Genomic DNA, 21,474 nt, shown 5'->3' with positions numbered 1-21,474 from the left:
TACTTGCTTGCCCGAGTTTTTGATTTCCAGAAATTGTTTGGGGAAAATAGTTTTCTTTCCAGAACTGATCTAAGGCTGTTTTCTGTGTGCGGGTTTCATCTATATAAACACACATGAAGTTTATTTATTCGGTGGCCATTTGAGCCTAAGTTCCCCCCAAAGCTGCTGGCGATTGTTGATTCTCGGTTGAAATGCCTCAAAGTGGCTGCATTTCCAGAGCACAGCAAGACATCAAGTTCTGGCAGGGGATTACTTTGTCCTAGGGAGAAACCAGTTTATTTTAGGAGCCCAAATCCCCATTTTCCCGGTGTCTGGGAACTGCAATAAAGGCCCAGAGGTTATATATTTCCTTTCAAGATCTACCATTAGACCTAGGTCTGCCTGCCCCTCTTTCACCTTGTGATCCTTGTTGAGGGATGTATCAGTACAGAAGAGTATCTTGCACCAGGGTTATTGGCCTACACCAGCTGCTTACATGTGGTGCCATTTATCCTTCTGGGAACTGGGTGGGAAGCTGTTGCCTTCCCTCCTTCCAGCTCTTACAGTTGCTGCTTGCTTTCCTCCAGCCAGCACAGCAGGCTGCCGTTCGCTGTGCCAAAGAGGTTTGCTGGGAAAGAACACTTTATTCCTTTGTGGTTATCCCAAGCTTGTTAGTTGGTAGCTTTTATCCCTTTATTAAGCGCCATTCTTAAGTCGTGTGCAAGCAGGGAGGGTTTAGGGCATTTGTCATTAGAGGAGCAAGAAATGCATACAGCTCCACCGCACACTAGTGTACACACTGCACTGAGAAGTAACTACAGGATTGTAGTTAAATCAAATTGTTTTCAAGTGATTTGACACCACCTTAGACTTGGCTTCCACACTTCAGTCAGCCTGAGGAGTTCAACTCCCCACTGACTCAGGGAGGGACAAGAAACTGCATGTAACCACCAGCACAACCAGGGCTAAGGGAGTCAGGCTTCCCAGGAAATCTGAGCCCCGAGCAGCATGAAAACAGCAGCTTTGCCCAGAGCTGCAAGAGCTCTTTCTGCTCTGAATTTCCCCCAATGGTTGTTGTGCAATGAGGTTTAACCTTCAGGGTCTCTCCAGCTAATGCCTTGAACCTGAACGCTGTGGTTTGTGGGTTTGTTTTTTTAATAAGCCTTCCTCCTCCTCCTCCAGTAGCCCCTACCCAACCACACACAGGCCACCACATCTGAAACACACGCACGGGAGGGCACAGGGACTCACCTGGAAAGCATGGCTGGCGAACCCCAGGCCCAGCTGCCGACACACCACCATGGCCTCTACGGTGCTCCAGTTCTCGCTGCAGACGGTGCCCCACTTCAGAGTGCCGTTGCGCTCTGCCAGGACCTCCACCCGGCCCTCGTAAGGGTTGCGGCCGCCACTGAGACGCAGCTGCAGGGCATAAAAACTCATACGTGAATAAATGTCGTAGCAAACTTTATAGGGAAGATGCAACAGTTGGGCAAGCAATGCTCAGAGTCTTCTCAAGGCTTGTGGTTAAAGTCACTGAGCCCAGAAACCTCAGTTCAGCTGCTAGCAGACCAGTTGATGCGGTTTGGTTCTTCATCTCCCACCCTGGACAGGAAGCAGCCTGGCCAAGCCCAACATCTGAAAGTGCCCTGTACCAGCTGCAAGAGAGTAACACACTCCCTATGAAAGCTTCCCCCCTCTGGACCTTTGGCAGGAGCATTTACCCAGAGGAACCTGTGTCTGCTTCATGTAGTTAGTTGTTAAGCTCCATGTGACAAAGATGCCAGCAGCCCCTACGCCAGCAGCCACCCGGGTACCGCTGTCACGAGACCCAACCAAGATCCCATCACGACAGGGACACGCACCAGCTTTACAGGGCCAGTGGACTCCACGGGTTGCAGCTGAAGTGGCACTTCACTCATTTATAAGCCCCGTCATACTGGGAGGAGCTCAAAGCTCAGTGGAAAAAGGGAGCATCATCCTTATTTGCCCTCCTGTCTAATACAATGCAGATGTTAAAATCTAAATTGAATAGGCACGGCTTAGGTGAAATGATCCTACCCAGACGCCCTGCACGGCATAGCAAGGGAGGGCAGATGATGCTCCAAGGATGAAAACACCTCACCACGCTCGCTCGCATCCGGATCACTTGGCTCCTCACCTGATTCTGGAAACCCATGGCTGGAACATTGCATCTCACAGCAGCATCTTCTTCATGGTTACAGCCCTGCGACTCCATGTTGAACTTGCAGTCCGTGACTGATTTTTCAAAGCCCGTACAGTCAATTTCGTTTAGATGAATTGGACCCATGCCTAGGGGAAGAAAAGAAGAAAAAAAAAAGAAGAGAGTCCTTACCTTCTGTCCGTGCTACTGCGTGGTGAAGAAATATCCAATAACAGTTTATTAATACATTGCGGACATCACACTAGCCTCTAGCATTCAAAACACGGTAATCCTGAAAAATTCCAGTGATTTCTTGTAAAAATAAAACAAAAATCTGCAAGATTATTATTAATAATTTTACCATTAAATTCTTTCCAGTAGTCTCTGGGACTCAAGCACGCAAGAACCGCAGAAAAAGCCAAGTTTCCATTGTTACATAATTTACAAACTTCAGCTGGAGGAATTTGCAAATTATGACTTTCTGGCTGGGTCTGTATGCCGGAATCTGCTCCCAATCAAGCCCTGACATTTAAATGGGACATAGACACGTTTGCTGGGACAACAAAACATAACACCACAGGGATGTGCGAGAAGTCAGTGAAACAGCTCTGGGGCAGGCGTGTGTTACAGACTCCAACAACACTGATGGAAACGAGAGCGAACATCAATTCGTACGGCAGAGAATGGCCTCAAGCTGTTGGGAGCCAAGTTGAATAATTTGGTTCCTCTCTGGACAAGTGACAGCAGACAACTGTCATTTCCACCAAAGAGACACAGCAAGAGGAGAGACACACATAGGAGAAGGCAATAATCCTGCCTGTAAAGCTCTCAGGTCCCGTTTCCAAACTGAGCCCCAAACTGGTTAGAAAGAAGTTTTTTTGGGGGGGATGAATCAGAGGTTCCAGCAGATGATCTTCATCACAAAAGAACAACCAGAGTCTTTCTTGGAGCCCATATAATCCACAAGTAACTGCTGATGGAAACACACCGGGTAGTTTTGACAGGAGATCCCTGCAAGTAGCAGATGGAGAACCTCCGGTCTCCAGCAGTTTCTAGGAAGCTTTCAGAGATGGGAGGCAGAGAATAAAAACCACTTCTGAACTTTGCTGTCAACGTGCTCTCTCCGGACTCGGCATAATCAAAACGCTGGCAGACACTGTGCTCTGACCTGCAGGTGGCTTGTTTCACCGCAGCCTTTGGCCAGGCACTCCTGTCTGAGCCGCAGGTGCGCCCGTTTCCACCCAGCAGCCAGGAGCAGCACCATGATGGTGGCGATGAAAGGCAAAAGCCACAGGAGACGCTTCCAAGAAAGCAGCATCCACCCACTGATACCCCTTCACCAGCTCTTTCCAGCAGCTGGAAGAGGTTCACCAACACCAGATATAGGAATTGGCGTTCAGTTTGGAGTTCCCCTTCTCAGTATGCATAGCACACAGCGGTAGGCTGCCGGAGGCCAGGCTGACCGATCTGGGTAACGGAGGTAGAAAAGCAACTGTTTTCTTACCATTTCTGACAGTGACTGTTGATTCTTCATTCCTGCAACACTATTCTCATCATAGCACGAGTGATGAGGGCTCCGCAGAGCCAGAGAGCTGTACCTGTCTCAGACCATTCGAATCAGCAGGGAACAGACCATGGCAATGGCATCCTGGCTGCTGGCTCCGTTTCTTCGTCCGCACCCAGGGACGAGACAGATTTCCCAAAGTTAGACAGTGGCAGAACTGCCAACTGTGCTCTGACCAACAGCATCCCGGGCACGCACTGCCTCACCATGAACCCTCTTTTGCTCATTCCTCTGGAAAGGAAAATTTTACCCAACTTCAAGCCTGCTCCTTTTAGTTCAAAGGGAAGGGCTGACTCTGGAAGGCAGGAAAACGTAATTGGTTTATTAACAGTAGGTGGGATCCTTTTGCTTAAAAAGCCTCTTCCTACTGCCATCTGGAGCCTTTCTAACACTATGTGGCAGCCAGCACACCTGTGACTCAGAGACCTAACCGTGGGTGACAGTTTAATGACCTGTCTGGTGAACCCCTCACCTCCTCAGACTTCTGCTGAGGCACAGGGAAAACAGAAAAGAGAAAAAAAAAATGCTCTCTAGCATATTTCCATGATTGTGTGGTGGAATGATGGCTCTAGGATGTACCCTAGAGCCTTCTTCTGACAATGGCAGCAAGAACAACAAAGGCAGAGGTGTAAATGTATTGGGTTCAATCCCATCCACAGAATTAATTTGGCTCTGGCCACCTTTTGCACCTTAGCACTTCGGCCAGCCCTGTATCCACCCATCACACAAGATCTATACAATGTGGGAGCAGACTCCTAGGCTGAGGCCGCTGGGGAACGTATAAGCTAGCCTTTTTTGCTTCTCTCTCATTAAAATCCTGTTTGTGGTCTACATCTGGAAATGGTGACACTGACCTAGTCGTTTTGCAAGCCAACGAACAGTTTGAGTAGGAGGAACGCCTTGATGCTGACCAGAATGGGAGGGTGATGCACCAAGAATGCAGGATGGATCCAGTCTGACATTCTCCACTGAAACAGCCCGACAAAGTCATACCAATGAAATGACATGGCGCTGAGCCACGTAACCCTGGCACATTCGCTCTTCTTGGGGAAATTTTTTTATGATACGTGGAGGCAGTAAGCGCTGCTGTCCCAGGCACTGAAACGTAGCCAAACTGCATTGCTATATGTGCTGAAACATGGTGATAAAAATTATATTTCCTCCCATGCCGTTCCCTTTAGCATAAGAACAGGATTAGGACTGTATATTCAACATATACATTCACCTACTGCTTGTGGTTTTATTCTATGTTCTCCCTCCCAGGGCGCTGCAGTGGACAACACATTCGGGAGACGTGGGCTCAGTATCTTCCTTTCAGACAACTCTTGTGTGAATAAGGGTAAATTGTTTGATCTGGGTCTCAGTTGCCCATCTATAAAAGTGAGAATAAATCATCTTCTCCATACCCTGAACTCCTTGTGGTAGGCACTCATCTCCCACAGGTCACTGTCTTAACTGGGACTTCTAGACACTGCACACTGATTTAACACGTAGCCCATCTTTACGCGTTTTACCCTGTGAAATTACATCTCCAGCACAGCAAGGATGAGACCGGACCTTCAAATGAGTCTTTGAACACACAAATTCACCGAGATGCAGCTGTAACAAAGCAAAGCGTAAGCATGCACGCGGACACAGAGTTTAACAGCTGTGAGACTCCCCTGTGCCACGGGAGTGTGGAGATGAGTTTGGGCCAAAAGAGCTCCTTTTCCTACCACAATGTGATGATCCGGCTGCTGAAGGGAGTTTACCAGCCGCTTGTCACCCCAGAGGGCAGTTTTGACAGGGTGCACTGATCGACTGACAGTGTTTAACGTTAAAAGAAAGGAAAGCGTGTGGGAACCAGCAGCCGCTGCTAAGAGTTTCCAGGCTGCAGCTGCGGGAGATGGCAGGGAACGGTGTGTTCTCCTCCCTCCCGTGGCAGCTGCTTCCCCCCCATGATGATTACGCTGTTTCCTAGATGCAGCTAAACACATTAGCAGCTCCCTGCATCCCACCGCAAGATTTTTTTGGCAAATCCAATGGACAGGTCACATTTTAAAGCTTTCCAGATTCCAGACACCACCACTGTGCTTTACATGTGTTGTTACTTTCCCTCCCCTTCTCCAAGCCATGCTGGGCTGAAGAAATTTCACCCATTCATTTAGTCTCACATTAAAGGGTTTGGTGTAATTTTCTTTAGGGTTTGCACTATGGGAGCAAGGCGTGTGAATCAGAAGGTGGTTTGAGAGGGCGTACGTTAGGCTTTGAGTTACCATTTACCACAGTTTGGGATTTAAACCAACTCCCAAATACAGGAAATCCAAACCCAAACCTGGCTCTGAGCTGTTCAAATGCCCTTCTATTTATAATGGGCTAAATTAATGTTCTGGTCTTAAATTGGAGAGCGTTTGAAGTCTAGATCCAGGACCCATTTTTGCCAGGAACCTTCTAGTAATGCATTACACCATGATGCGGATCTAGAGAACTCAAAGAGAATTTGAGAGCAACGGATGTGATAACGAAGAAGTAATTACTGGAACAGCTGTCTGAGGGAAAGGTTAAACTCATCATCACTAGACCTCTTTCAAGGAATCTCAAGATTTTTCTAAGTCCTATATTCCAGTTCGGCCTCAAGCTCCTGGACTCAAGAGACTTATTAAGGGTGGAGAATAAATTCCTGGTCCCCAAAACAAACATCCCAGTAAAAATACACTCTGCCCTGAATCATGAAACCGTTCTCGGAGGTGGACAAGGCACGAACAGTCCCGGGAGCTCTCACTGCTCTTACCTTGCCCAAGCCTTGCGCCCGTTATTGCCTCCTTGGCGCTCCCGAAGCCCAGCTCTCGGCAGACCACGCTGGCTGACACCAGGTTCCAGTTATCGTCGCAAACTGTTCCCCACTCCCCGTTTTTCAGCACTTCAACTCGGCCTTCGCCAGTGTTGGCTCCCCCTTTCAGCCTCACCAGTGGTTGCTGGAAGACACAGACAGCAGTGGTGTTACCACTGCCTAGGAAAGAAGCATCCTTTCTTTACAGCTCTTATTTACAGCGTGTGGCTGCAGGTAAGTTGTGGCCCAAAAAGCATTACCCTGAGGCACCTTAAAACAACCACCACAAAATACAAAAGGCTAAAAGTGCTGGATGAAAGGAGATCTTTATCTGCTAAGACTTATGGTACGCATAGACATGTTTGTCACGTCCCTACACGTGGGCAGAGAATAAAAAGAGACACCTTGGTTCTCTGCAGTTTTAGTGCTTGGATTTAGGAGCCTTTTTCACACAAGCAGTTCTGCAGCAGAAGAGTGCTGCTGCACACAGGAGTGGCTGGACATGCAACAACGCAGCTGTTGTACCATATCTCTTGGGAGCCTTATAGGAGAGGCTTGGGAATCGCACCGAGCCAGCTAGCACGCTGCTCTCATCCACTTGCTGCCTGTGGTTCAGCCACTAGATGGATTCAGTTGCTGTACAGATCTCCAGACAGGGGTCCTGGGTTAACCAAGGAGACCAACGTGGAACTTGAGCCACGTAAAACCTATCTGTCTGCTGCAGTCAGGACTAGTGGAATAAGTGATCTGGCAGATCGCGGTCAGAAACACACAGCTGAATGGCAGGCCCAGTTCCATTAATTTCTATTCTTCTTATATTTCTATTAGTCACCAACTATACATCGCTTACGTCTTTCCCCAGTACCAAGCAGAGACACCTGCCAGCTATTGCACCTGAGAGAAGCCTTGTTGCAGTGGGAGCTGAGTCTTAGGTACGGGAACACCACGTGATTTGTATAGAGTTTGAGAGCAAAAAAAAAAAAAACCTTTAACTTTTAAAACTGGAAGCATATACAGTTCTCCAGGCTGGGGTCACACGAAGGACATCCAAAGCCTACACAAAGGCTTAAGGAATTACTTGGCAGCGTGCGTGGCTCAGAAGATCAGTAATGATTTACAAGACCTTTCACCTTTGAGGCCTAGATCCTGCAAGCTCTCGGGCAGAGAAGCGCCTGGACTCCAGGCAAGCGAACCACAGACAGGGCTGCGCTACTCCCACTACAGCAGTGGCTGGAGGTGTGGTCTGGGGTCTTCTCAGGTGCCAAGAGAAAGCCCACTCCTAAAGTCGCAGAGGTATATGGCTGGGGGGTGCAGGCTACAGCCAAGGGCTATAGGCTGGATCCAAAGCACCTAACGCACCCTGCAAAAAACCACCCTCTAACACAGCATTAAGGGCCCCCAGACCCTGAGATCACCGCTGTATCCTAAGGCCGCACGTACCTTATGGCTGGAAAACTTCCATTGGCATCAATCTAAACCACATTTGCTGCAAGTTAAGCTATTCTTTCACATTCGGTCACCCCACTGACACTGAGAACAACTGACTCTAGGGTAGTTTTTGTAACAGCCTTTTGCATATCTTAGAATTTTTATGCTACACTCAGCCCTCTCCTCGCTAGACTAAACAAACACAGCTTTTTCAACCTTTCCTGTAGGCCATGTTTTCCCAGTCTCTCAGGGCATTTCTTTGCAGAAGCTACAGGGGCAGGGGAAACGCCAGCTTATTTCCCTTGTACCTCTACGGGAGAAACAACCCAGCAGTATTCAAGTGACTGTGAAACAGCAAAGCCCAGCAGCAGCCGGGCATGCATTCAATTGGCTTGAACAGAACAGCTCAAACAGAAATGTGACAAATGTATTTTCTTACTACTTGCTCGCAGCCTTGCCAGCTGCAGCGGCGAGCCAGTCTCCCACCCTTCTGAGGGCTGTAGACGGAGGCAAGGTACCACGTCTTTGCGAGGACAGAAACTCAGCTGGGCTTGTAGTGAGAAAGGAGTACAAAGAGGGGACATTTGCACAACAGGCTGGTTTGTGGCTATGGGCATACACATGCTCAGGCCCTACAGCTGATAACTGATGGCGAGTAGTTACACCCCCAGGCTTTTCCTACTTGACAGGCTGCATTCACTCCCTGCTCACCTCCTGCCTGAAGGCTTTTCGGAAGCCACTGTGGCTGCTGGGGGCAAAGGCACGTCCGGGGACACAGCTGACTACTGCAGGCATCCCGTTCTCACAGGTCGTGTTCTTCTCTGCATTCACATTGAGGTGATTGCCCAGTTTGCAGCTGGAGATATGAGCCTCATTCCCACTGCAGTCCATTGAGTAAGCCCAGTAATGCTGCTTCCTTCTGCTGGCAAACATCCTTAAAGGAATAAAAGAGAACAGGAAAATAAAAGTTAGGAATCCATAAAAACTGCACTGATGTAGCTACATTTGGGAAAAAACGCCTTGAAATAAAATGAGGATTGAACAGCATTATTTGAAAGCTGATCCATTCATACACACAACGATTCTCTGTTAAGGTGTCACTTGGGAATAAATAGGTCATCTCCTCAAGCTAAGGATCAGAGTATGAATCAACAGTGCAGCTAGAGCAACAATTATGCGCTCAAAGAAGAGACACGTAATAGAGATCCCTACATTACGTAGGGGTGAGATCAGTTGGGAAAGGTTAAACTCATCATCACTAGACCTCTTTCAAGGAATCTCAAGATTTTTCTAAGTCCTATATTCCAGTTCGGCCTCAAGCTCCTGGACTCAAGAGACTTATTAAGGGTGGAGAATAAATTCCTGGTCCCCAAAACAAACATCCCAGTAAAAATACACTCTGCCCTGAATCATGAAACCGTTCTCGGAGGTGGACAAGGCACGAACAGTCCCGGGAGCTCTCACTGCTCTTACCTTGCCCAAGCCTTGCGCCCGTTATTGCCTCCTTGGCGCTCCCGAAGCCCAGCTCTCGGCAGACCACGCTGGCTGACACCAGGTTCCAGTTATCGTCGCAAACTGTTCCCCACTCCCCATTTTTCAGCACTTCAACTCGGCCTTCGCCAGTGTTGGCTCCCCCTTTCAGCCTCACCAGTGGTTGCTGGAAGACACAGACAGCAGTGGTGTTACCACTGCCTAGGAAAGAAGCATCCTTTCTTTACAGCTCTTATTTACAGCGTGTGGCTGCAGGTAAGTTGTGGCCCAAAAAGCATTACCCTGAGGCACCTTAAAACAACCACCACAAAATACAAAAGGCTAAAAGTGCTGGATGAAAGGAGATCTTTATCTGCTAAGACTTATGGTACGCATAGACATGTTTGTCACGTCCCTACACGTGGGCAGAGAATAAAAAGAGACACCTTGGTTCTCTGCAGTTTTAGTGCTTGGATTTAGGAGCCTTTTTCACACAAGCAGTTCTGCAGCAGAAGAGTGCTGCTGCACACAGGAGTGGCTGGACATGCAACAACGCAGCTGTTGTACCATATCTCTTGGGAGCCTTATAGGAGAGGCTTGGGAATCGCACCGAGCCAGCTAGCACGCTGCTCTCATCCACTTGCTGCCTGTGGTTCAGCCACTAGATGGATTCAGTTGCTGTACAGATCTCCAGACAGGGGTCCTGGGTTAACCAAGGAGACCAACGTGGAACTTGAGCCACGTAAAACCTATCTGTCTGCTGCAGTCAGGACTAGTGGAATAAGTGATCTGGCAGATCGCGGTCAGAAACACACAGCTGAATGGCAGGCCCAGTTCCATTAATTTCTATTCTTCTTATATTTCTATTAGTCACCAACTATACATCGCTTACGTCTTTCCCCAGTACCAAGCAGAGACACCTGCCAGCTATTGCACCTGAGAGAAGCCTTGTTGCGGTGGGAGCTGAGTCTTAGGTACGGGAACACCACGTGATTTGTATAGAGTTTGAGAGCAAAAAAAAAAAAAAACCTTTAACTTTTAAAACTGGAAGCATATACAGTTCTCCAGGCTGGGGTCACACGAAGGACATCCAAAGCCTACACAAAGGCTTAAGGAATTACTTGGCAGCGTGCGTGGCTCAGAAGATCAGTAATGATTTACAAGACCTTTCACCTTTGAGGCCTAGATCCTGCAAGCTCTCGGGCAGAGAAGCGCCTGGACTCCAGGCAAGCGAACCACAGACAGGGCTGCGCTACTCCCACTACAGCAGTGGCTGGAGGTGTGGTCTGGGGTCTTCTCAGGTGCCAAGAGAAAGCCCACTCCTAAAGTCGCAGAGGTATATGGCTGGGGGGTGCAGGCTACAGCCAAGGGCTATAGGCTGGATCCAAAGCACCTAACGCACCCTGCAAAAAACCACCCTCTAACACAGCATTAAGGGCCCCCAGACCCTGAGATCACCGCTGTATCCTAAGGCCGCACGTACCTTATGGCTGGAAAACTTCCATTGGCATCAATCTAAACCACATTTGCTGCAAGTTAAGCTATTCTTTCACATTCGGTCACCCCACTGACACTGAGAACAACTGACTCTAGGGTAGTTTTTGTAACAGCCTTTTGCATATCTTAGAATTTTTATGCTACACTCAGCCCTCTCCTCGCTAGACTAAACAAACACAGCTTTTTCAACCTTTCCTGTAGGCCATGTTTTCCCAGTCTCTCAGGGCATTTCTTTGCAGAAGCTACAGGGGCAGGGGAAACGCCAGCTTATTTCCCTTGTACCTCTACGGGAGAAACAACCCAGCAGTATTCAAGTGACTGTGAAACAGCAAAGCCCAGCAGCAGCCGGGCATGCATTCAATTGGCTTGAACAGAACAGCTCAAACAGAAACGTGACAAATGTATTTTCTTACTACTTGCTCGCAGCCTTGCCAGCTGCAGCGGCGAGCCAGTCTCCCACCCTTCTGAGGGCTGTAGACGGAGGCAAGGTACCACGTCTTTGCGAGGACAGAAACTCAGCTGGGCTTGTAGTGAGAAAGGAGTACAAAGAGGGGACATTTGCACAACAGGCTGGTTTGTGGCTATGGGCATACACATGCTCAGGCCCTACAGCTGATAACTGATGGCGAGTAGTTACACCCCCAGGCTTTTCCTACTTGACAGGCTGCATTCACTCCCTGCTCACCTCCTGCCTGAAGGCTTTTCGGAAGCCACTGTGGCTGCTGGGGGCAAAGGCACGTCCGGGGACACAGCTGACTACTGCAGGCATCCCGTTCTCACAGGTCGTGTTCTTCTCTGCATTCACATTGAGGTGATTGCCCAGTTTGCAGCTGGAGATATGAGCCTCATTCCCACTGCAGTCCATTGAGTAAGCCCAGTAATGCTGCTTCCTTCTGCTGGCAAACATCCTTAAAGGAATAAAAGAGAACAGGAAAATAAAAGTTAGGAATCCATAAAAACTGCACTGATGTAGCTACATTTGGGAAAAAACGCCTTGAAATAAAATGAGGATTGAACAGCATTATTTGAAAGCTGATCCATTCATACACACAACGATTCTCTGTTAAGGTGTCACTTGGGAATAAATAGGTCATCTCCTCAAGCTAAGGATCAGAGTATGAATCAACAGTGCAGCTAGAGCAACAATTATGCGCTCAAAGAAGAGACACGTAATAGAGATCCCTACATTACGTAGGGGTCAGAGATCAGTTAAATCAAAAGGCAGCCTAAATCAAAAGTACAAACAGGGCCTCTGCAAATACCGCTGGTGAGTTTGGACTGGAGAGATCCCCAAAAGACCTCTCCCATAAATGAGCTGTTCTCTTTGCTGGCCATCACCTATCAGCAGTGAGAAGATGGCAGACTGGCCACGGCTCTCCGGCTTCTCTCAAAGCTGCAGTGTTAACAACTGCGAGCCTGAAAGCAATTTCCGAGAGCAAGAGCAATTCTCTTGATGACATGTTCACAGCAGAGGAGATTGGCAGCAGTTTCTGCTTCTTGCTCCCAAACTGTAGCGCTTGCCTGGAGCTGCTCCAGGGACTCCTAAGGGGGGAAGGGGCATGTGTGATAAATGAGAAGAGAAAGTAATCCAGCTTCATCCTAACTGCATTACAAGGCTGTCGGACAACTCTATCAGAGCTAAAATAGTCAATGAAACAGAAATATGGGTCAGATCATTACCAAACGGGAGATGTTAGAAGAGAAAAAACCAAACAGTCAAGGCGCAGAGGAGCCAACGCCCTGCTGTGATCCTGACGTGGCTTTGCGAGATCCCTGTGCTGCCCCGTATTCCAGGACTAGCTGCCACGCAGTCCCGGCGATCCAAGGATTAGCTGTGATAAATGGCACAGCAAGGTGGATGGAACTTGCTGGGAGAAAGAGCACCAATTTTGATTAACTGTAGCACGTCCCTGCAGGACAGAGAGCCTGAACAGGATCTAGTAAAGGGACAAAGAGCCTTTTGTAGGTTGTTGGTTTGAAACTAAACTGCACAGGTCAAGGTTTTCCCAACTGATGCCCTTTGGTGGTCCCGTGTGGGCTAATTTGCACCATTTCAGGTGCTTGAGAGAATTATCTTCTCCCCTTCCGCTTGCTAAGCTTTGCTGACAAGCTCAGCAGTTGTCTAGGCTCATATGGCTCACAGCCACTGACTAATCCTTTCTGGAACCAAATTCCTCTGGGTTGAGGGTAGGGCCAAATACGGCCGGGCTGGAGATAGAGATGCAATTGCATCACGTGATGAGGAGTAAATGCTGCGCTGGAAAGGACGGAGGATGGGGCAGGGCTGAGATCTATCCCATGGATCAGCGACAGGCAACCTGCCTGTCCTGTGGGTAAAACACTAGCTGTCAAACCAGAGCTGTCAGGGACCCTGAATCAACAGAAAGTGAATGGGAAGTAGGAAAGGGGAATAAAAATTTTAAAAATAAAAAAATAAGTAAAAACAGGGAGGGTGCAGGCAGAAAGAAAGTGCCAGCCGCTTCTCAGCTAGAATATCTGGTTCAATTTGGACCAAACCTTGTAGATTTTTCTTCCTTTTAATTAAACTACCCAGGATACTACATGTCTACCAAAAAGCCATGAAAGCCTCTGCCCTTGGACTGCTGGAGCTGAGCACTGAGGTCCCACCTGAACATTAACTGCCCCCTCGGACTGCAGAGCGACAGGGCAGATTCAGGCACGCGTTACACACCGGAAAGCATCTGGAGGCGCCTGCGTTCAGTGATGTTACTTCACACTCTCATAGCACGAGCCAGCTCTTTCAGTCCGCGTGCTTAGTATGGAAGTGAGAACCTGGAGGAGTATTTTTACCGAGGGCCCTCCACAGACGTGTGCAGAGAGCTCCACGAACTCCAAAGCAGACAAGAAACACAGCCTGTCTTAGAGAAGTAATTACGGGGATGCCTTATAATAGCAAACAATGACCTCATCCTGGAAATTTCATGAGGCATTAACATCTGGTTGGTATTAACAGCCCTTGGTAGGCTGGGAAGAAATAGCCGGAGAAAGCCCCACCTCATTTCCCCAGACCAAATATAGAGAAAAAAGAAGTAGAATACAGATGATCTTTACAGACAGAAACTCAGGGCATTCTTGTTATTTACTTTTTAACATAGAAAGGCTGCAACCCACCTCTCATTGGCCTTGGTATAAGCCAAGAGCAATGCTGCTCAGATCAGAGGTGTGGGTGAACAGTCACGCTGTGAGAGCTTAGCCAATTCTAGGTCAAGTTGGAGCCCAAACCATTTCGACTGGTCAGGAGAGATGGACCTTCACCACACAAGCTTTAAACAAAGACACAGGTTAAGCCCAAGGGCTGTGGGAAGTGGCTCAGGGTTTAGCTAAAGCAACCTTGCTAAGTAAGAATGCATTTGAGAGGATTCGGGGAGAGCAGAAAACAAATCCTTACACACATACATGCCGGGAAAATTCACACTGAACAGAAGCTGGTGAACTCCTCTTCAGGGGGGTGAGCGTAAAGTTTCTACCTGTGAGAAATTCTTCAAACATTTACCGAAGTTAACAAGTTTGCTGTCTTCAGCCTCAGGGAGGCAGTAGAGAAGGCAGACCTGCCACCTTCTGCCAAAGCCCTTAAGATCCTGGCTTTGCTAGGGAGAACCAAACCATTCTGATTTCTACTACAAGCATAGAAGTGATTAACTGCCCTACACATCTGGCCAGATTTATAATGCTACGAGCAGGCTGGTTAAACTGGGAGATGCTGTTTGGACTGACATTGAACGAAATATCCTGGAACCGCTGAGCTCCTCCATCCAATTCTTTGACAAATCACAAAGCCGTAAGGCCTCGAGAAGGCATCAGGTCCATCTCTCTGCCTTAGGCGTCTCCAGTCACAACCTTCTACTCTCCCAGTCAGCAAAAAACCATTTAATTCTACTCTGCTTTCTCAACCAGAGCAGGAGTTGGGAGGAGGAGTTAACAAGTGGTGCTTATATAAAATCACTTTGAAGAATGAACAAGAACATAGAAACAACACTGAGATTTGTTTTGTTTCCTAACATAAATTGTGCTGTCAACTGCAGAGTCTAAGTTACATTCAGGAATAAAACCCTGGCACCAGGACAACAATGAACTAAGTTGTTTTCTTTCAAGCAAGATCCATCTGCAAATCATTTCACCTCCCACCATTGTGCAGAAGCAGAGCAGAGTATCAGCTAGCTCAGCATACAGTTTGTGGGGAGCGGGACTGGCGAGGATGTGGGAAGGGGGCACTCGCAGCCCCGGCCAGCAGAAACCCAATTCCAGCCCGTCTCCCAGCTGCGGAGCAGGAACGGGAAAGGATCTGCTCTTGGGAGAATGGTATTTATGAATTAGGGAGAGCAAAGCCCGAGAAATGAGAAGAACATTTCTGAGGCTTCACACTCACACGGAGAGAGGGTTTAGTTCAAGTGACCAGCCAGAGATGAACTCTTCCCTCTCCAAGACAGTATGTGACCAGAAAGTGCGTGGGACAAAGCAGAGAGCAGTGCCCTCATGGCCCAGGCGAGCAGATTACAGTGGTCGCCATTCCAGTACCTTGATCATGAAGCAAAGATCACTCGTGAGGTTCCCAGCCCAGAACTGGGAGGTTTCCCTCACCAGCTGGTTGTACCTGATGCATCTGCCAGTAACACAAAGCACAAAGGCAATGCCCCAAGAAGGAACACAGCTTTTTAAACTATGCTGCGCTGGTTTTGGCTGGGGTAGAGTTAATTTTCTTCCCAGTAGCTGGTATGGGGCTGCGTGCTGGATTTGTGCTGGAAACAGTGTTGATAACACAGGGATGTTTTCGTTACTGCTGAGCAGTGCTGACACACAGTCAAGGCCTTTTCTGCCTCTCACCCCACCCCACCAGCGAGCAGGCTGGGGGGCACAAGAAGCTGGGAGGGGACACAGCCGGGACAGCTGACCCCAACTGACCCAAGGGATATCCCACACCATACGACGTCATGCTCAGCATATAAAGCTGGGGAAGGAAGGAAGAAGGGGGGGACGTTTGGAGTGATGGCGTTTGTCTTCCCAAGTCACCGTGACGCGTGATGGAGCCCTGCTTTCCTGGACATGGCTGAACACCTGCCTGCCGATGGGAAGCAGTGAATGAATTCCTTGTTTTGCTTTGCTTGCGTGCGCAGCTTTTGCTTTACCTGTTAAACTGCCTTTATCTCAACCCACGAGTTTTCTCACTTTTACTCTTCCGATTCTCTCCCCCATCCCACCGGGGTGGAGTGAGCGAGCGGCTGTGTGGGGCTTAGTTGCCGGCTGGGGTTAAACTATGACATATGCTAACCAAACAAAACCGTCTAGCTGACAAAGTTTTACAAGTCTCTTCCCTCCAATAAAACGACATCCCATCTTCTTCCATCCCGGGATAATTCAGTATATTTTCTAAAATACCTTTCTGGGGTGCAGGAGCCCAGCAGGCCGTTACTGCTTGCCAAATATGAGCGAAGGTGAGGGAGGTATCAGGGCACTGAGGCTACTTAAGCAATCTGTCTGGCTTGGTAGCAGAGATCTCCAAAGCCTGTTATTTGTAAGCACTGCATATTCATAACTCCAGCTCCGGTGAATGGGATTTTCAACATTGCTGAATATTATGCTGAACAACTGTGCCTCAGTTTTTCCATCTCTACGTGTACTATTGCAAGAGACAGGACAATTACCAAGCACCCTTCTATTTAAGGCCGATGACTCCAGCTGCTAAAGTTAATGCTTTTCTTGGAAACACCACAACTGAGAAGCAGGAAAAATCTACTTTATCTTACTAGAGGTAATTTATTCTGCCTTCCTGCTCTGATGCAGGGGATGGGAATCTCAGAGCTGAGTTTGAGGGAGACATGCTGCACTGATGGGAGCAAACGCTCCTTTAACTGGTGTCCAGGGCAAAACATGAGACCGCCTGGTAGCAATTATTAATTCACTGCTCAACTCCCTGGGAAGCCTGAAAACAGAATTCCAGTTGGGTTATTTATTTTATATTCTTTGTGCTGCTATGTGGCTTTACGCTATTCCAACCCAAGGACCTCTTCAATTGATCACGATCTTGCTAATGAAAGAAATGAAATGAAACGTGGCCAGCCAGTTCCAGAGGGAGCTTTCGGAAATAGAAATTGCAGAGGCCAAAAGGAGCAGGCAGGAAAACCACAACTCCTGCCTGGAGAATCCAGTCCTCCCCTAACCAGTTGACACTTTCCCACTCCATAGGTCACAGTGTAGGAAAGAAACGAGACAGAATTTCACTTAAACTATTTTGCGTCTGCTTTAGGGTGTTATTTCTAGGGAACAGCGTCGGAAGAAGCAAGTCTATGATGAAGGCTGGTGACAAAAAGCAAGCTGAAGCAATGACAACAAAAAAGACCTGGCTTTCAAGAAACAGGTAACGCAGCCTGAACCGATCAGCCTGCAGCTCTGAAATACTCAATTCTCCCTATGGATCACTATATTCTTCCCTCATTTTAAAGCAATCTACAATTATAGGAAGAAAAAGCAGCACTGAAATCACAACTGCCCCAGACTGCATCCTTCCACAAGCACCGTCTCGGATGCACAGGCAGAAGCAATGTTGGGAGGAGTACCATGGATGCACTACTGACATTTTTAGCTCAGCACTCAACTCAGCTCAGAGCAGGCTTTAATGGACAGAGCGAGTAATACAGTTGGAGATGGCTGGCAGCTCTTCCAGCCTGGGACCCTCATGAATTGCCAGTGCCAAAGGAGCTGAACTGGGATTAACAACAGCAGGAGGTTTACTGGGAAATATTCCCCTGGGCAGACTGCTCCTTTGTGGGTGATTTGGCAGCTGGATACCCATGAACCGTGGTCGATGAGCCTCCATGAGAGCCAGAGCAGCTGGTAAACACAGGTAAACACGTCATGAGAGGTGTGAGACCAGGAATTGCATGCAGTAGCAGGAAGAAGGAACCTGAGCAACGAAGCACAACAAAGGCCTGTTTTATTCCAAGATTACCCCGCTGGAGCTTTCAGCAGATACCAGATCTGATCCTACAGCTGGCTTTCTGCAGAGAGATGGGGTAAGGGCTTAGACTTTCTTGCGGCTGATGGGTTTACTGGGAGAGTGCGATCAGCTTGTTCACATCCATCCATCCCTCCCCTGCACACAACACAGAACCTATCACTGGTGGAGGAAATGGCTGTCCTATAGCTGGGGGCGGGGGTGTGTGTGTGTAGATTTCTTGGGCCGACTTGTCCACATCTCCTATTTTGGACCTATCAAATACTACAACTGATACTACACGAGGTCTTCAGCCAGAACAGTGAGGATCAAACGACTCCCCTGTCTGCACAAGGAAATGCTTGACATTTCAAATATTTACACAGAAGGAAAATCTGATCTGAAGGAATGAAGCAGTTGGAGGTTTTTCTACCTCAAGGTCTCCAGTGTCATTTGACAATTTGCATTTTTGAACAAGGCCCCAAGTGTTCAAAGAAACATGCTTGTGTCTCATACAAAGCTCTGCTCTTACTTGTAGACGTTGGTGTTGTATTTCCTCTCGCTCGGAAATCCAAACATGCCACAGACAACTCGGGAATTTTTCATGGTCCAGTGCTTGTCGCAGATCTGCTTCCAGGTCCCTTCGTCTTTCACCTCCACATAACCCTCCGTGACAGGCACCCGCTTGCGGTAGGTGGCAAGGATGGCACGGATCCTTATGTCCTCCACCTGGATGTTCATGTTCTGTAAGCATAAAAGAAACACGAATGATGCTGGCTTGCAAGGAAACTGGTTGTGTAGCTTCGAGGTGGGGAACAAAAACGAGTTCTGTTCAGGGTTACGGCTGAACAGAGGGAGGCAGAAAGGAAGAGCTTTTCCTAAAGGAGAAGACACAACAGGGAAGCAAACAAACCTTTCCACCTTGTGCAAATCCATCCTCCGTCCTGCAAAAGAGGATGCTTTTTCTCATTAAAAAAACCGCAAAAAGAGGATGCTTTTTCTCATTAAAAAAAAAAACGCGCTATTTTACAAATGGCTATGTAACAAATCTCCTTTCCTACTTAAAGTCATTGAAGTGCTTGTTTCAGAAGCACAGTGACCTTAATTTAGTCACAGCTACTATGGAAGTGAACCGAGCTCAGCTTTGCTAGGGCCACCTTAACACTGGCAGGGTGCAGGGAAGTGGGAGCCCGGGCAGGGCAAGATGTTGGGGGCTCTCATCAAGCCCCTGGGCATTCCTTCCCCACCTGGCCTAGGCAGGCACTGAGAAAGCTGGGATCCCGATGTGCTGACACCGGCATTTCACTGCTTCCCCAAGCTGGGTTCCTCCTCCAGCTGAAGCGTTACTTGGGACAGCAAATGAGTCACGAAGGTTGAATGGATTTCACATTTGGAGCCTACGTGAGGACACTGCACAAACAAACCTTGCAGGGACCCAAAGCAAAGGCTGACTGGAAAATATCCGCTGTGGCAAGCAATTACAAAAGAGCTACTGAAAATTTTATAACTTGCTTCCAGGAGAGCTTTTCTTGTCAAAAATGTATAAAACCACGTGGTTCTGCTAACAGTTACATCAGAACTGAGGAATCCTCCCCTCCCCTAGCTCAAATTCAATCACTTGGAAAAGAAAAATGCCCAGAGCTTTAAAGAGACACAGGCCTCTGCTTACCGATCAGCGGCACACAGAGGTACTGAAGTCAAGGGAGATCACAGTAGGACACGTGCAGAGTCCCACAAATTACACGTGGTGCCTCCATTGTCCAGATGCTTCACCGACACTGATGCAACTAACAGACCCTGGGCAAATGGAAACCAAATGCAGAGAAAGAGCCTGCTGGGGCAGGGAAAGGGGCAGGCATCTCCTCCTCATCCACAGCTCTGCTACTGCTCTGCCCGTTTTTTTTTCCTCCCCCCTTCCCCCCCCCCCCCCGCCCCCTTTTTTTTTTTTTTTATTTTTCCCCCCGCTTTTCCACAAAACACAACCCCCTACACCCCTCTACATTTGCCACCCAGTTTTACAGCAAACCAGATCACCGATTCCTCCCTTCACCTTCAGCTGCAGGAATTCAGTCCTCCAGCTGCTCGGCTGGAGCATCCATGAGACACCCCCAGCGACCCTGGAAAATAGGACCTTGTGATTTACCCAGTAGGATAGTGTTACTCATACAGGGTTCACAGTTTGGGCTTAGGGTTTGAAAGCTCTTGTAGCCCTCAAGAAGAAAAAAAAAACACAACAATACCCAAGTTTGTTACATCCGAGACATTTTAAGGTACTCAAAGGGTCTGATGCAAGAGCAAACTTGTACACCTCCTGTGTAGCCTGGGAAGTCCATTTGCAATACAAAGAGTTTCTCCTGAATTTGGCAGACTCTCTTGAAATATTGCATAGCTTTTGACTACGTGCTGTCAGGAAAGTAGCAGAGCCTCTGTGCATTGAAGGCCTCCCCAGGCTCGTTTCCAAAGCCTGCAACTCACTTTTCCCCTGGTGCAGTTTATGAAATGTTTCCAGCTCTTCACTTGATGGAGAAAGCATGTTTACCTGGAGCTACAGGCCAGTGCTGCCTGAGAGAGCACCTTGTTTCTCTGCTCCCTCTACCTTGCCTTAGTCCTTTCTTCACCAAGAAACAAGAGGTAATCAAAGCCTTAAATCCATTTGGAAATAGCTTTGACTGCTGAAGATCTAAAAGCATTTTTAATAAAAGCCTATTAAAAGGATTAACCCAAGGGACAGAAAGCCAAGGCTTAAAATTGCACTGGAAAAGCACATGAAAAGATAGTAACTAAGGAGGAAATTTGCATTGACAGCTGAGAAAGTGGGTGAGACAGCCTAAGTGAGTTTTTCCATCTGTGACTGCAGGATATATCCACCCTATATAAAGCCCTAAGTATGTTTGCTACAGGTAGTTACGTCAGTATATATAATACTGCATATTAAAGGAACTGAAATGGAACACTTTCCCTGACTAGACCTGACATCAGCAACGTGCTAAAACCCACCCGTGGTTTTCACTTGACAGCCACTTCCATTTTGCTTGAATTTAGACAGGCCGGAGGCCGCAGCCAGTCCTCGGCACGACGGAGAGGAGGAGCGTTCGGAACAAAGTGTGATTTCACATTCAGGAACCATGTTCAAGATGCCTGTGTTTTGTGAGAAAGCTGCACGACAGCGGTTGCTAGCCCCATTTGAATCATGCAGAGTGCCGTTCCAGATGTTAAACATCTGCCTGATGCTTCCTCCACAAAGCGGCAGAATCACCGTTCCCACGTTGCACCTATTAGTCATCGTTAATACATCACTATTCTCACTACTGCGCCATCAGAGGTCTTCACGGAGGTGGAAGGTGGTGACAAATCTGAAAAGCCTCCAAGGTTAAACAGAGCACTCAAAGGACGAGCGAAAGCAATGATTCTCAGCCTCCTTTTGCAGATTGCTCTCTGCGCCTTATTTCTCAAACTGCTTCTCCGAAGACCACAAAGGCAGGAAATCTCATCCAAGTGTCCTGAGGCCCCAACTCCAACCTCCACATGAGGATCGCTCCGACAGCAGGGAACATCAGCTAAACCTCTGGTGCTAAAGCACTCACATTCTGATCAGGCACGTTTGGGTTTTTTTTTTT

The 21,474-nt window shown here is 48.1% G+C and overlaps 1 protein-coding gene across 2 annotated transcripts in view; it reads right to left on the bottom strand.

Annotated features, from left to right (window-relative positions):
* The window catches only part of LOXL2 (lysyl oxidase like 2), a 57,916-nt gene that overhangs the window by 10,728 nt on the left and 25,714 nt on the right, over window positions 1-21,474 (bottom strand). For both annotated transcript variants that reach the window (XM_019470398.1, XM_019470399.1), the window contains exons 4-8: window positions 18,390-18,601; window positions 11,594-11,816; window positions 9,415-9,598; window positions 2,138-2,289; window positions 1,231-1,398 (exon numbers count right to left, since the gene is read on the bottom strand). In XM_019470398.1, coding sequence (XP_019325943.1) covers window positions 1,231-1,398; window positions 2,138-2,289; window positions 9,415-9,598; window positions 11,594-11,816; window positions 18,390-18,601 — 939 coding nt within the window. The remainder of the gene's footprint in view (window positions 1-1,230; window positions 1,399-2,137; window positions 2,290-9,414; window positions 9,599-11,593; window positions 11,817-18,389; window positions 18,602-21,474) is intronic.

The sequence above is a fragment of the Aptenodytes forsteri genome, unplaced genomic scaffold (assembly GCF_000699145.1).
Source record: "Aptenodytes forsteri isolate BGI_AS27 unplaced genomic scaffold, ASM69914v1 Scaffold158, whole genome shotgun sequence".
NCBI lineage: Eukaryota > Metazoa > Chordata > Aves > Sphenisciformes > Spheniscidae > Aptenodytes > Aptenodytes forsteri.
The sequence above is the reverse complement of the archived record's forward strand: the minus strand, read 5'-3'. Positions and strand labels throughout refer to the sequence as shown.